At 38.8% G+C, this 12923-nt stretch overlaps 1 protein-coding gene and 4 pseudogenes across 2 annotated transcripts; all 5 read left to right on the plus strand.

Annotated features, from left to right (window-relative positions):
• Nucleotides 1-31: 31 nt before the first annotated feature.
• On the plus strand, nt 32-1332 carry LOC147297744 (akuammiline synthase 1-like; annotated as a pseudogene).
• A 642-nt stretch (nt 1333-1974) lies between these two features.
• On the plus strand, nt 1975-3364 carry LOC147297745 (BAHD acyltransferase At5g47980 pseudogene; annotated as a pseudogene).
• A 675-nt stretch (nt 3365-4039) lies between these two features.
• On the plus strand, nt 4040-5368 carry LOC147297746 (akuammiline synthase 1 pseudogene; annotated as a pseudogene).
• Nucleotides 5369-8638: 3270 nt separating this feature from the next.
• On the plus strand, nt 8639-10343 carry LOC147297747 (cocaine synthase-like). 2 transcript variants are annotated; one of them, XM_086233555.1, is made up of 2 exons: nt 8639-9315; nt 9379-10343. In XM_086233555.1, exons 1-2 carry the CDS (start codon nt 8752-8754, stop codon nt 10081-10083), a joined length of 1269 nt encoding a protein of 422 aa, XP_086089681.1. In that variant the 5' UTR covers nt 8639-8751; the 3' UTR covers nt 10084-10343. The 2 variants fall into 2 exon arrangements, with proteins under 2 accessions (XP_086089681.1, XP_086089672.1); XM_086233546.1 differs by having other exon boundaries at nt 8639-10343.
• A 1096-nt stretch (nt 10344-11439) lies between these two features.
• LOC147297748 (cocaine synthase pseudogene) lies at nt 11440-12777 on the plus strand (annotated as a pseudogene).
• The last annotated feature ends 146 nt before the right edge of the window (nt 12778-12923 follow it).

Genomic DNA, 12923 nt, shown 5'->3' on the forward strand with positions numbered 1-12923 from the left:
ATCTGCGTGGGTCTTTATATAACAAGATTAGATGGCTTCATTAGAGATCAAAGTTGAAATCATTCACAAGGAAACAATTAGACCATCCTCTCAAACTCTTCACCACCTTAGAACTTCCAACCTCTATGTTTCTGATCAGCTCACCCCTGAAATATGTCCCACTTCTTCTCTTCTATCCAAGTAATAATGTGGTCATTAATGATCTTCATTCTTTGGTTTCTGAGAGATCCAAGCTTCTAAAAACATCACTATCTAAATCCCTCACTCACTTCTATCCCTTTGCAGGAACTTTCCAATACAATGTTTCAATCTGTTGCAATGACCATGGGGATGCATTGGTTCAAGCCAGAGTGAATATGTCCCTTATACTAAACAATTTCTTCCAATTGATATACGTACCATCCTCACAAGCAGTCGCAGGCCATCTTCTACTTGTCCAGGCCAACTTGTTTGAATGTGGTGGAATGGCAATTGGGTCAGCATTTCACATAAGGTCACTGATGCGTCTACACTCCGCACATTCATTAATAGCTGGGCTAGAATTGCCTTTGCCTCCACTACTACTGATCCTGTAGTGCTTGCAGCTGCAGCATTTACTGCTGCAGCTACTCTTTTCCTACCACTGGATTTCCTCAACTCACCACAACGCCCTGCTGGGAAATTTGTTATGAAAGAGAAGTGCATACAAGGAGTTTTGTGTTTGATGCTGCACAGATTGATGCTCTCAAGTCCAAAGCTGCCAGTCCACTGTGCCAAACTCCATGCGTGTTGAAGTAGTGTCTGCGCTCATTTGGAAATGTGCAATGGAAGCCTCAAGATCAAACTTAGGTTCTCTAAGGCCATCTGCGTGGTGTCAAGTGGTGAACTTGTGGAATAGAATATTGGGGCTTCAGCCCTTATTGGCAGAAAAGTATGGGTTTTTCTTATCAATGGCTTAAGAGAACTATGTGGCAGATGTAAAAGACTTAGTTGCTAAATTCAGGAAATGTGTTGAAGAAGTGAAAGAAAATTATGCTACAAAACTAGTACTTGATTCCAACGCATGGCAAGAGTTGAATGAGTACAGAATCATGAACAAAAAGGGTGACATAGACAGCAATGGCTGCACAAGTTGGTGTAGGTTTCCATTTTATGAAGCCGATTTTGGATGGGGAAAGCCATCATGGGGGAGCGTGGGAATCAAGACTATATTTGTTTTAATGGATAAAAGAGATGGCAATGGAATAGAAGCATGGTTGACCTTGACTGAAGAAAGCATGGCCTTATTTGAGAGCAACTCGGAGCTGCATGCTTGCATATGCTTCTCTCAATCCAAGTGCCAATGAGCTCTGATCATGACAAAGAGCCTTTCCTCTGCCATGCTCTATTGTATTTGCAGAAATCCTCTATTTACGTCTCATTTCTATGTCTGAGCTGAGCATCCATATCAACTTACAAATAAAAGATTTACATTAATGCACAAGCACAACTATATATATATATATATTTTTTTTTTTTTTTTTTTTTTTTTTGGGGATAATTCCAATAGGCTACTTATGCATTAAACTTCAACCAAGAGATTACGTCATGCTAAAGGTAGGGAGAAAGCCAAAGAGGCTCGATCTCCAATCAAAAGTAAACCTTTTTCACAATCTAAACCAGCCAGTGCCAAAACATGGACTACGGAGTACGAAGTTACAAGCAAGAGGAACATGCAAGGGAGAGAAAGCATCAAACTGCAGCCAGCGCATCACACTCCACCACAAATGTTAAATATTTCTATTAATTAAAACGTGGCAAACCATGCAATTAAATTACTAAGGCCCCCTAACATCATTGGCGATATTAAAAGAAAAAAATGTCCGGTGGGTAGCACGAAATCTCATTTTGGGTCGTTGTTTAATACAGCAATCTGAATAGAGTTGACCATTACATTGTTTGATGTCATGAACTTTCTAATCAGTCATTGTTTAATGTCCTTGTATAGTGGATCTGCGCCTTTATATGGAAGTTCTTTGTCATGAATTAAACTCAAGTTTGGAGCAAGATGGGTTCAGAGATGAAGGTTGAAATCTTTCACAAGGAAACAATTAAACCATCCTCTCCAACTCCTCACCACCTTAAAACTTGCAACCTCTCTGTTTTTGATCAATTTTCTCCTGAAATTTATGTCCCACTACTGCTCTTCTATCCCGGAAAAAGCTGTAGTGAGGTCAGTGATCACCATTCTTCGGCTGCTGAGAGATGCAAGCTTCTAAAAACATCACTATCTGAAGCCCTCACTCACTTCTATCCCTTTGCAGGAAAATTCTAATATAATGTTTCAATCTCTTGCAATGACCATGGGGCTGAATTCATTGAAGCCCGGGTCAACTGTCCCATATCGAAAATTTTCGATAAACCAGATCTTGGGATGCTAAAACAATTGCTTCCAGCTGATATTGGATCTACACAAGCAGTCACAGGCTATTATTTACTTGTCCAGGCTAATTTCTTTGAGTGTGGTGGAATGGCAATTGGAGTCAACCTTTCACATAAGCTTGCTGATGCAACTACACTCAGCAAATTCATTAATACCTGGGCTGCAATTGCCTTTGACTCCACTACTACTACTACTGATCATGTAGTGCTTCCAGCTACAGAATTTGGTGCTGCAGCTTCCCTTTTCCCACCACAAGATTTCTTCAACTCACCGCAACCTGTCGTGGAAATGAACGTCAAAGAAAGATGTACAACAAGGAGGTTTGTGTTTGATGCCTCAAAGATTGCTGCTCTTAAGTCCAAAGCTGCCAGTGCCACCGTGCCAAACCCCACGCGCGTTGAAGCAGTGTCAGCACTCATTTGGAAGTGTGTAATGGAAGCATCGAGATCAAACTTGGGCTTTATAAAGCCATCCGTGTGGGTCCAAGTGGTGAACATGCGTAAACGATCAGGGCAGCTCTTGACGGAGAACTTATTGGGGAATTTTGTGTGGTACTTTGCAGCAAACAGTTTCGGAGAAAGTGAAATAGAGGTTCAAAGCTTGGTTGCTAAATTCAGGAAAAGCATTGAGGAATTCAAAGTGAAATATGCTAATGGAGTTAGTGGGGAGGATATATGTCAAACCATCAAAGAGTCTGGGAATCTCATGATGAAGGATGATATAGACAACTATAACTGCAGCAGTTGGTGCAGGTTTCCCTTCTATGAAGTCGATTTTGGATGGGGAAAGCCATCATGGTTGAGTGTCCCTAGCGCAGAATTCAAAAATACAATTCTGTTGATGGATGCAAGGGATGGTGAAGGCATAGAAGCATTCTTTACTTTCAAAGAAGAATACATGGCCATAGTTGAAACCAATGAGGAGCTGCTTGCATATGCTTCTCTGAATCCGTCTATCATTTAAGTTAGTACCCAAGAAAGAAAAAAGAAGCCTCCTCTTGCGCTTCTTAGATGAATGTTGGAGCTTTGATGATCTCTCATTGTTTTAATGTTTGTAATCGTGTTTGAGAAATAAAGTTTGTTGGCCGGTTTACCATTATTTTAATTCCTAAAAGCTCAAATAGATTGGCCTCTTTAATGCTACCAGCTTGAAATTCAACATATTTAAGTGTTTGGGAAACTTAATAGCAGAGCTCTACTAATTAACTTTAATTAGATGGTACCAGTTCAGCCACACCTTATTTTTCTGTCAAACGCTTCAGGCACATCCATCCTTGCCATTGGTTAGAATTATACTTGGAATCAAACAAAAGACAAACCATGCGATTATGGCACAAAATATAGTCTCGACTAAGGCCCCCTAACATCACCCTAAATATAAATACTAAATGATTATCTGGACCATTGGCGATAGAAAAAGAAAATCATGTATAGTGATTAGTGGGTAATACCAAAGCTCATTTTCAGTTATTGTTTTAATGCCTTCTCCATATATCATTTGGACAGTACAGTAATCTGAATAGAGTTGACAATTACAAGGAGAAGGTACTAAGGCTGGTCATTGTTTAATGTCCTTACATAGTGAATCCTCGCCTTTATATGGAGGGTCTTTGCTATGAATTAAAGTCAAGATTGGAGCAAAATGGGTCCATCAGAGATCAAGGTTGAAGTCTTTCACAAGGACACAATTAAACCATCCTCTCCAACTCCTCACCACCTTAAAACTTCCAACCTCTCTGTTTTTGATCAAGTTTCTCCTGAAATTTATGTCCCAATACTTCTCTTCTATCCCGGAAATAGCAGTAGTGAGGTAAGCAATCACCATTCTTCGGTTGCTGAGAGATCCAAACTTCTAAAAACATCACTATCTGAAGCCCTCACTCACTTTTATCCCTTTGCTGGAAAATTCCAATACAATGTTTCAATCTCTTGCAATGACAATGGAGCTGCATTTATTGAAGCCAAGGTTAACTGTCCCATATCAAAGGTTTTTGATAAACCAGATCTCGAAATGCTAAAAAAATTGCTTCAGGCTCATACGGCATCCACACAAGCAGTCACAGGTTATATTCTACTTGTCCAGGCCAACTTCTTTGAGTGTGGTGGAATGGCAGTTGGAGTCAGCATTTTACATAAGGTTGCTGATGCCACAACACTCACCACGTTCATTAATACTTGGGCTGCAATTGCCTCTGCCTCCATTGATGTTGTGCTTCCAGCTGCAGAATTTGGTGCTGCAGCTTCCCTTTTCCCACCACAAGATTTCTTCAACTCATCCCAACCGGTCGCTGAAATGAACCTCAAAGAAAATTGTACTACTAGGAGATTTGTGTTTGATTCCTCAAAGATTGCTGCTCTTAAGTCCAAGGCTGCCAGTGCCACCGTGCCAAACCCAACCCGGGTTGAAGTAGTGTCAGCGCTCATTTGGAAGTGTGCAATGGAAGCATCAAGAGCAAACTTGGGTTTTATTAAGCCATCCGTGTGGGTCCAAGTGGTGAACATGCGGAAAAGATCAGGGCAGCTCTTGACAGAGAACTTGTTGGGGAATCTTGTGTGGTACTTTGCATCAAACAGTTTCGGAGAAAGTGAAGTAGATGTTCAAAGCTTTGTTGCTAAATTCAGGAAGAGCATAGAGGAATTCAAAGTGAATTATGCTAATGGAGTTAGTGGGGACGATATATTTCAAACCATCAAAGAGTCTGGGAACCTCATGATGAATGATGAGATAGACAACTATAGTTGCAGCAGTTGGTGCAGGTTTCCCTTCTATGGAGTCGACTTTGGATGGGGAAAGCCATCATGGATGAGTGTCCCTAGTGTAGAATTCAAGAATGCAATTCTATTGATGGATTCAAGAGATGGTGAGGGCATAGAAGCGTCCTTGACATTGAAAGAAGCAGACATGGCCATAGTTGAAACCAATAAGGAGCTGCTTGCATATGCTTCTCTTAAGCCAACTGTCATTTAATTAGCATGCATTATGCAAAAGGAAAAAGAAAAAAAAGCTTCCTCTTGTGCTTCTTAGATGAATGTTGGAGCTTTGATGATCTCTCACTGTTTGATGTTTGCAATCTTGTAGATAAATAAATTTTTTTGGTTTACGATTATATAATTCCTAAAATCTCAAACACAGAAACCATTTTACAAGACTAGAGCTGAACATGTGAAATTCAACATATTTTAGAGGTTGGGAAACTTAATAGCAGAGTAACAGGAATGGGGCATTCTCTCTTGAGCACCTGGTCGTCAAGACCTGGTCTGGATTCGGATACTATACAACAATACATGACACCCATCCTATACCAAAACATCTATGTACAGCGATACATGATGCTCAGTGGCGGACCCATAAATTTTTCTTCGTGGGGGAAAGACAGTAGACATTGACTAATGTTTCTGACATCAAAAGTTAAAAAAATGACTAGCTTGATGCTTGCCCTTGTTGCTCCTTGATTGAGGCATTTCAACAAACAGGTTGCCCCCATCTCTAAGGAAAACATCAAAATAAAAATTTATAAGAGCATGAGATTTTAATGGGTGGGAAGAGAGGGGAGTGGGGGCAATTGCCTACACTCGCCCTAATATGAGTCCGCTCATGATGATGCTCATCCTATACGAGAATGTTTTCATGCATGTATAGGATGTGCACCATGTATCGCCATATAGGAATGTTGTGTATAGAATGGGCATCATGTATCGTGATATAGTATCCGAATCTGAACGAGGTCCTCATGATCGGGTGCTGATGTGAGAATTTCTCTAAAAGACAAATGGTTTGATAATACTTAATGTTTTAGGTACAGTATATTATTATTGTTCTTGTTGTAGATAGTTGTAGTAGTGTGACAGAGAGTTGGATTTTTAATTTGCTTGGAAATGATCGGCTGGATTTAAGCTTTAACGAGTTGGCCAAATGGATTCCTTAAACAAAATGAGCTGTCTGATTAATTGTAGATCCTTGCCGTCCTCTGCAACCAAAGCTAGAGATCAAGAAGGGAGAGGCAAAGTTTTAATTTGCAAATAAACAAGGGACAGTCTAAATAAGACCACCATATTTATAATATTTTGTGCTTTAATTGTGCCTTAATCCTATGTGGCTTAATGCATGGGAGAAGATTTGGGGCCTCAATGATTGTGCCTTAATTTGTGCCTCAATCCTATGTGGTAAAATTAATTAGTACACATCACTAATTAATTTTATGTGATTATACACATTACTATTAATTTACAATATCAAATTAAAATTATTTTTTATTGAAAGACGATCTTACCCATCACAAAACCAATGACAGAAATTCTTACTTGTATTAAGATTTTATATTATCAATTTATTATCTATAATTACTCAATACAATCAAATTGTGGGGTTGTTGTTTAAAGAATTGAACGTTCTTCATCTCCATCAAAACCAAAAAAGAAAAAAAGAAAGAAACTGCAACACGTTGAAGAGGGAGGCTCTATCTATCAAAGTCTAACTTAGTCTGTTTCTTCTCTCCAATAGTCCAAAAGAGTGGCAAAAGGCATTCTTTCTTCTATCAATCAATTTATTTTTTCTCCAATAGACGGTAGACATTGACTAATGTTTCCAACATCAAAAAGTTAAAAAAATGACTAGCTTGATGCTTGCCCTTGTTGCTCCTGCATTGAGGCATTTCAATAAACAGGTTGCCCCCATCTCTAAAGAAAACATCAAAATAAAAATTTAAAGAGCATGAGATTTTAATGGGTGGGAAGAGAGGGGGAGTGGGGGCAATTGCCTACACTCGCCCTAATATGAGTCCGTTCATGATGATGCTCATCCTATACGAGAATGTTTTCTTGCATGTATAGGATGTGCACCATGTATCGCCATATAGGGATGTTGTGTATAGAATGGGCATCATGTATCGTGATATAGTATCCGAATCTGAACGAGGTCCTCATGATCAGGTGCTGATGTGAGAATTTCTCCAAAAGACAAATGGTTTGATAATACTTAATGTTTTAGGTACGGTATATTATTATTGTTCTTGTTGTAGGTAGTTGTAGTAGTGTGACAGAGAGTTGGATTTTTAATTTGCTTGGAAATGATCGGCTGGATTTAAGCTTTAAACGAGTTAGCCAAATGGATTCCTTAAACAAAATGAGCTGTCTGATTAATTGTAGATCCTTGCCGTCCTCTGCAACCAAAGCTAGAGATCAAGAAGGGGAGAGGCAAAGTTTTAATTTGCAAATAAACAAGGGACAGTCTAAATAAGACCACCATATTTATAATATTTTGTGCTTAATTTGTGCCTTAATCCTATGTGGCTTAATGCATGGGAAAAGATTTGGGGCCTCAATGATTGTGCCTTAATTTGTGCCTCAATCCTATGCGGTAAAATTAATTAATACACATCACTAATTAATTTTAGAGATAATTAGGCTTAAGTCTTTTAGAAAAACAGTTTTTAGATGGAGACTGGAGATGTTTTAAAATTTATAAGAAAATCCTTTTAATTCATAATAATTTATAAAAAAATTCTTTTAATTTATAATAAAGTCCTTTTAATTTATAAAAAAATTATTTTAATTCATAATAAAGTCCTCCCTCGATTTGAAGGGTATTTCCCTCTATTTAAAGGGTATTTCCCCTTCTAGGGTGTAGAGTGGGCTTTGTAGAGGCTGCATATTAGGTTTTAACTCTGGAGCCCAAAATCTTGGAGTTAAAACCTAAAACCATCAAAGAAAAAAAATAAAAGGACTTAATTAAAAACCTTAAATCACTACCGGTCTTAGTCTAAGAAAAACTCATAAAATGGACTGCACTCTAAGTCTCCCTTAATTTTATGTGATTATACACATTACTATTAATTTACAATATCAAATGAAAATTATTTTTTATTGAAAGACGATCTTACCCATCACAAAACCAATAATAGTAATTCTTACTTGTATTAAGATTTTATATTATCAATTTATTATCTATAATTACTCAATACAATCAAATTGTGGGGTTGTTGTTGAAAGAATTGAACGTTCTTCATCTCCATCAAAACCAAAAAAGAAAGAAACTGCAACACGTTGAAGAGGGAGGCTCTATCTATCAAAGTCTAACTTAGTCTGTTTCTTCTCTCCAATAGTCCAAAAGAGTGGCAAAAGGCATTCTTTCTTCTATCAATCAATTTATTTTTTCTCTTTTATCTAATCAATGACCACAATACTTGAAAATAGTTCGAATTAGTTAGAGAATAATCGCATAGAATAATATATTTGAAGGATATGGTCAAGTTGACTGCCCTGTAGATTTTGCCTAGAAGCTGTTGTTCCATGTAGAATCCTCTTCATTATAAGTGTTCACATGATATTGTAGACTGCATCAGATGAAGCAAGATGGGCACAGAAATGAAGGTTGAAATCATACAGAGGCAAATAATTAAGCCATCTTCCCCAACTCCTCATGACCTTACAAGTTTTAAGCTCTCTATTTTCGACCAGATGGCTTTTGCAATTTACATTCCTCTCCTTCTCTTCTATCCCATTACAAGTACTAGTAAGCTGATGAATCGCCACCAAGCCATGTTTAATGAAAGATGTGAGCATCTAACACAGTCATTAGCTAAAACTCTCACTCACTTCTACCCTTTAGCAGGAACAATTAAAGGAAACGCCGTGGTCGATTGTAATGATGATGGAGCTGAATTTATCCAAGCTCAAGTCAACTGTTCATTATCAGAGATTTTGGAGCACCCACATGCCCATATTTTAAATCGGTTCCTTCCAATTGAAATTGAATCCAAAGAAGCAAGCACAGGCCCATTGCTGCTTGTACAAGTCAACATGTTTGAGTGTGGGGGAATGGCAATTGGGTTGAACCTTTCACATAAGATTGCTGATGCATCCACAGTATGCACATTCATCAATTGTTGGTCCCAAACAGCCCTTCACTCCAGTGAGGTAACACTTCCTGAATTTGGTGCTGCATCTCTTTTCCCACCAATTGACTTCTCTAACTCACAGCCACCAGCCAGGGAAGTTGTCAAAGCAGAAAGGTGCATAACAAGGAGGTTTGTGTTTGATGCCTCAAAGATTGCAGCTCTCCAATCTGAAGTAGCCAGTTCAGCTGTGCCGAAACCTACACGCGTAGAAGCAGTTTCTGCCCTCATTTGGAAATGTGCAGTGGAAGCATCATCCAGATCATCAAACTTGCAATTGGGGTCTCCTCTAAGGCCATCTCTGTTTTGTGTAGCTGTGAACTTGCGTAAAAGGGTTGTGCCACCTTTGCCACAGAACTTTGCAGGGAATGTTGTGGGTAATTTTACATCAAAGACTGAAGAGAGTGTGGTAGATCTAAAAGACTTGGTTTCTAAACTGAGGAAAGGGATTGAACAAGTGCAAGAAAATTATGCTATACCATCTGATTCTAATGAGGCATGGCAAGGGATCGAAGAGAAGCAAAGAAAGAAAAAAACTGATGACATAGAGAATTATAGCTGCACAAGTTGGTGTAGGTTACCTTATTATGAAGCCGATTTTGGATGGGGAAAGCCATCTTGGGTGAGCATTGCTAGTATTGCAATTAAGAATTTAATTGTTTTGATGGATAAAAGGGATTGCAATCAAATAGAAGCATGGTTGACTCTGAGTGCAGAAAGCATGGCCTTATTTGAAACCAACACACAGTTGCTTGCATATGCTTCTTTGAATCCTAGTGTCAACTACTGATAAAGAGCCTCCTCTGCCATTGTTTATTGTGTCCTTAGAAAAAATTTACTCTGGAAGTGTAATAACAGCAATATTGCAACATATATTCAGTCTCCATTGATTTCAAAGTCTAGGCTGATTGATATTTGTTCTACTATATATTTTGCTTATGTCCAAAACTATGTCGTTTTAGACCTCATTTAAAACATATGCAGAGGATTTTATTTCGTTCCAATTTGATTATTAAGCATTTATAGTTATACAGATCCCGTTTAGCTTCTTCCAACCAAATCCCACAAATGTCTTACCAAAATTAACCTATTGTGAAGTTTTTAATTTTCAATTCTGTTTATCAGAACTGTTGTTTATACAGTCGTATTCGACGCCATTTCTTTCCTTATCATGTCCCAACTTCTACATTTGTCTTAAATGATCTAGTCAATTAGCTTAAGGATATATGTTAGACAAAATGTACTCCATGGGTAATTGATAATCTTATTTATTCAGAAAGCTAATGATACTGATACAAACTCTAAAGAAACAGACACACGGGCACGACTTCAGCTAAACTTTATTTAATATTTTATTTGCATGATGATTAATATTCAACCCTAAACAGTGCTTATTCACGATTTTATGTAAACGATGCTTATTTCACAAAACACGCTTTAAGTTTATGAGGGCAGTTTGCTAATTTAACTAAAATCTTAGACACCCTCAATTTTCTTCTACATAACTTCTCATATGAAGGTGACAATTAATCAAAGTCGTATTCCAATTCTGCATTATTGTATGATGACTAAGGGAAGGAGGTATCAAAAGTTATCCCAATGGATATGTTACAGGTATTAATGTAACATATAAAAATGCAGGTATTGCTGTTTTCTTGCCACGGATGTATTATATTATACCCAAACAAATATTTTAATGTTGTACTAGAAAACAAAAATATGTTTATGTAGTGCATGCATAGAACATATACATATTGGTATACTCTGAGAGTAAGATACTAATTAATGGAATGGCCAGTTAAGTATAGCAGAGAATCCAAATCCAATTTTATAAACTACCATCTTGCCTTTGGGGAGTTTCCAACTTTTCGAAAGCGTTTTTACTCTGCGCACCAGCCCGCCATGGCAGCATCGTTTGGTAGCTTTTGACCTTTATTCAGCCGACTGCATAATATATTGTAGACGCATTGCTACAGCTCTTCATGCCACCCAACTGTTGCTTGCTTTTCACAGTCAAACTACACAACGCACACACATCTGTCAGCCAACTTCTTCTTATGAGCACCATCCACATCATATATGCCACCCAATTCTACAAACTAGTATATTTGCGATCAACCAAATAGTACTAGCCCAGAGGATGAAGATGAAGATTGAGATAATCAAGCGAGAAACCATAAAACCATCCTCTCCAACCCCCCATTATCTCAGAAACTTCAAGCTTTCCCTTTTGGATCAACTTGGTCCTGTTGCTTATGAACCCTTGGTCCTCTTCTACCCCAACAACAATGATATCACCATTACAGCCCCCAAAAGCTCCCTCTTGATGAAGAAATCACTGTCCAAAACCTTGACTCACTTCTACCCACTTGCTGGAAGAATCAAAGATAACATCTCCATCCAATGCAATGATGGTGGGGTTGACTATGTGGAAGCTAGAGTCAGTGGCCTTCTCTCTACCCTTTTGGCACAACCTGATGCTGAGACACTGAGACAACTCCTTCCAATAGAGATTGAGTCCCCTGAAGCAGGTTTTGGGCCTCTGCTTCTTGTTCAGGCCAGCTTCTTTGGTTGTGGTGGGTTGGCAATTGGTGTGTGTATGTCACATAAGTTGGGTGATGCAGCCTCTTTGAGCACATTCATTATGGCCTGGGCAGCCACCGCTCTCGGGTTTAGTCAAGCACTGCTTCCGGATTTCACTGCATCATTTCGATTCCCACCAATAGATTCCACTGTCCAGCAGCCTGCAGGGGATATGAAGACCTCGAAGAGAGTGAACTGTGTCACAAAGAGGTTTGTGTTTGATGCATCAAATATAACGGCTCTGAGGACTAAAGCAGCAAGTGCAAGTGTGCAGCAACCTACACATGCCGAAGCTGTCACAGCCCTTATTTGGAGATGTGCAGTAGCTGCAGCGTCAAGATCAAACTCACTGCAGACTTCCAAGCTGTCTGTCCTGTCCCAATCTGTGGACATTCGCAGAAGGGTCACGCCGTCATTGTCAGAGGACTCTATTGGGAACCTTGTAGGGTACTTTGCTGCACAGACAGATGAGAAGGAGTTGGAGCTGCAAAGCTTGGTTGCTCAACTAAGGAAAGGAATCAAAGAATTGAGCTGTAATTATGCCAAAAGACTTCAAGGCGATCAGGCATTGCAGGTGATCTGTGAGTCTTCAAAAGTGGCTGATAATTTGATCAGAAGAGATGACATAGACTTCTATATGTGCACAGGTTTGTGTAATTATAAGTTATTATATGAGGTAAATTTTGGGTGGGGAAAGCCAATTTGGCTCAGTAATATCCCAAGTGCTTCAAACAATAATGTTGCCTCTTTGGTGGGTACAAGAGAGGATGATGGCATAGAGGCTTGGGTGACTTTGAGTGAGGAAGACATGGCAGCTTTTGAACAGGATCAGGAGCTTCTTGCATTTGCTTTTATAAATCCAACTGTCTCAGGACCCATTGCAGTGAAGTCTGCTCTTTAAATTTCTCATATTTTGTTGTTGGTTCTGTTGAGTTGCCCAATTTTAGAGCTTAGAATTTTGGGTCTAGCTATCTGATGTTCTTGGTTGAATTATTGGTTCTGTAACCTTTTGCCTAGTGTATATTATGCTAGAAATACGCATATACT

The sequence above is a fragment of the Dryas octopetala genome, chromosome 1 (assembly GCF_963921425.1).
Source record: "Dryas octopetala chromosome 1, drDryOcto1.1, whole genome shotgun sequence".
NCBI classification, from domain to species: Eukaryota; Viridiplantae; Streptophyta; class Magnoliopsida; order Rosales; family Rosaceae; genus Dryas; species Dryas octopetala.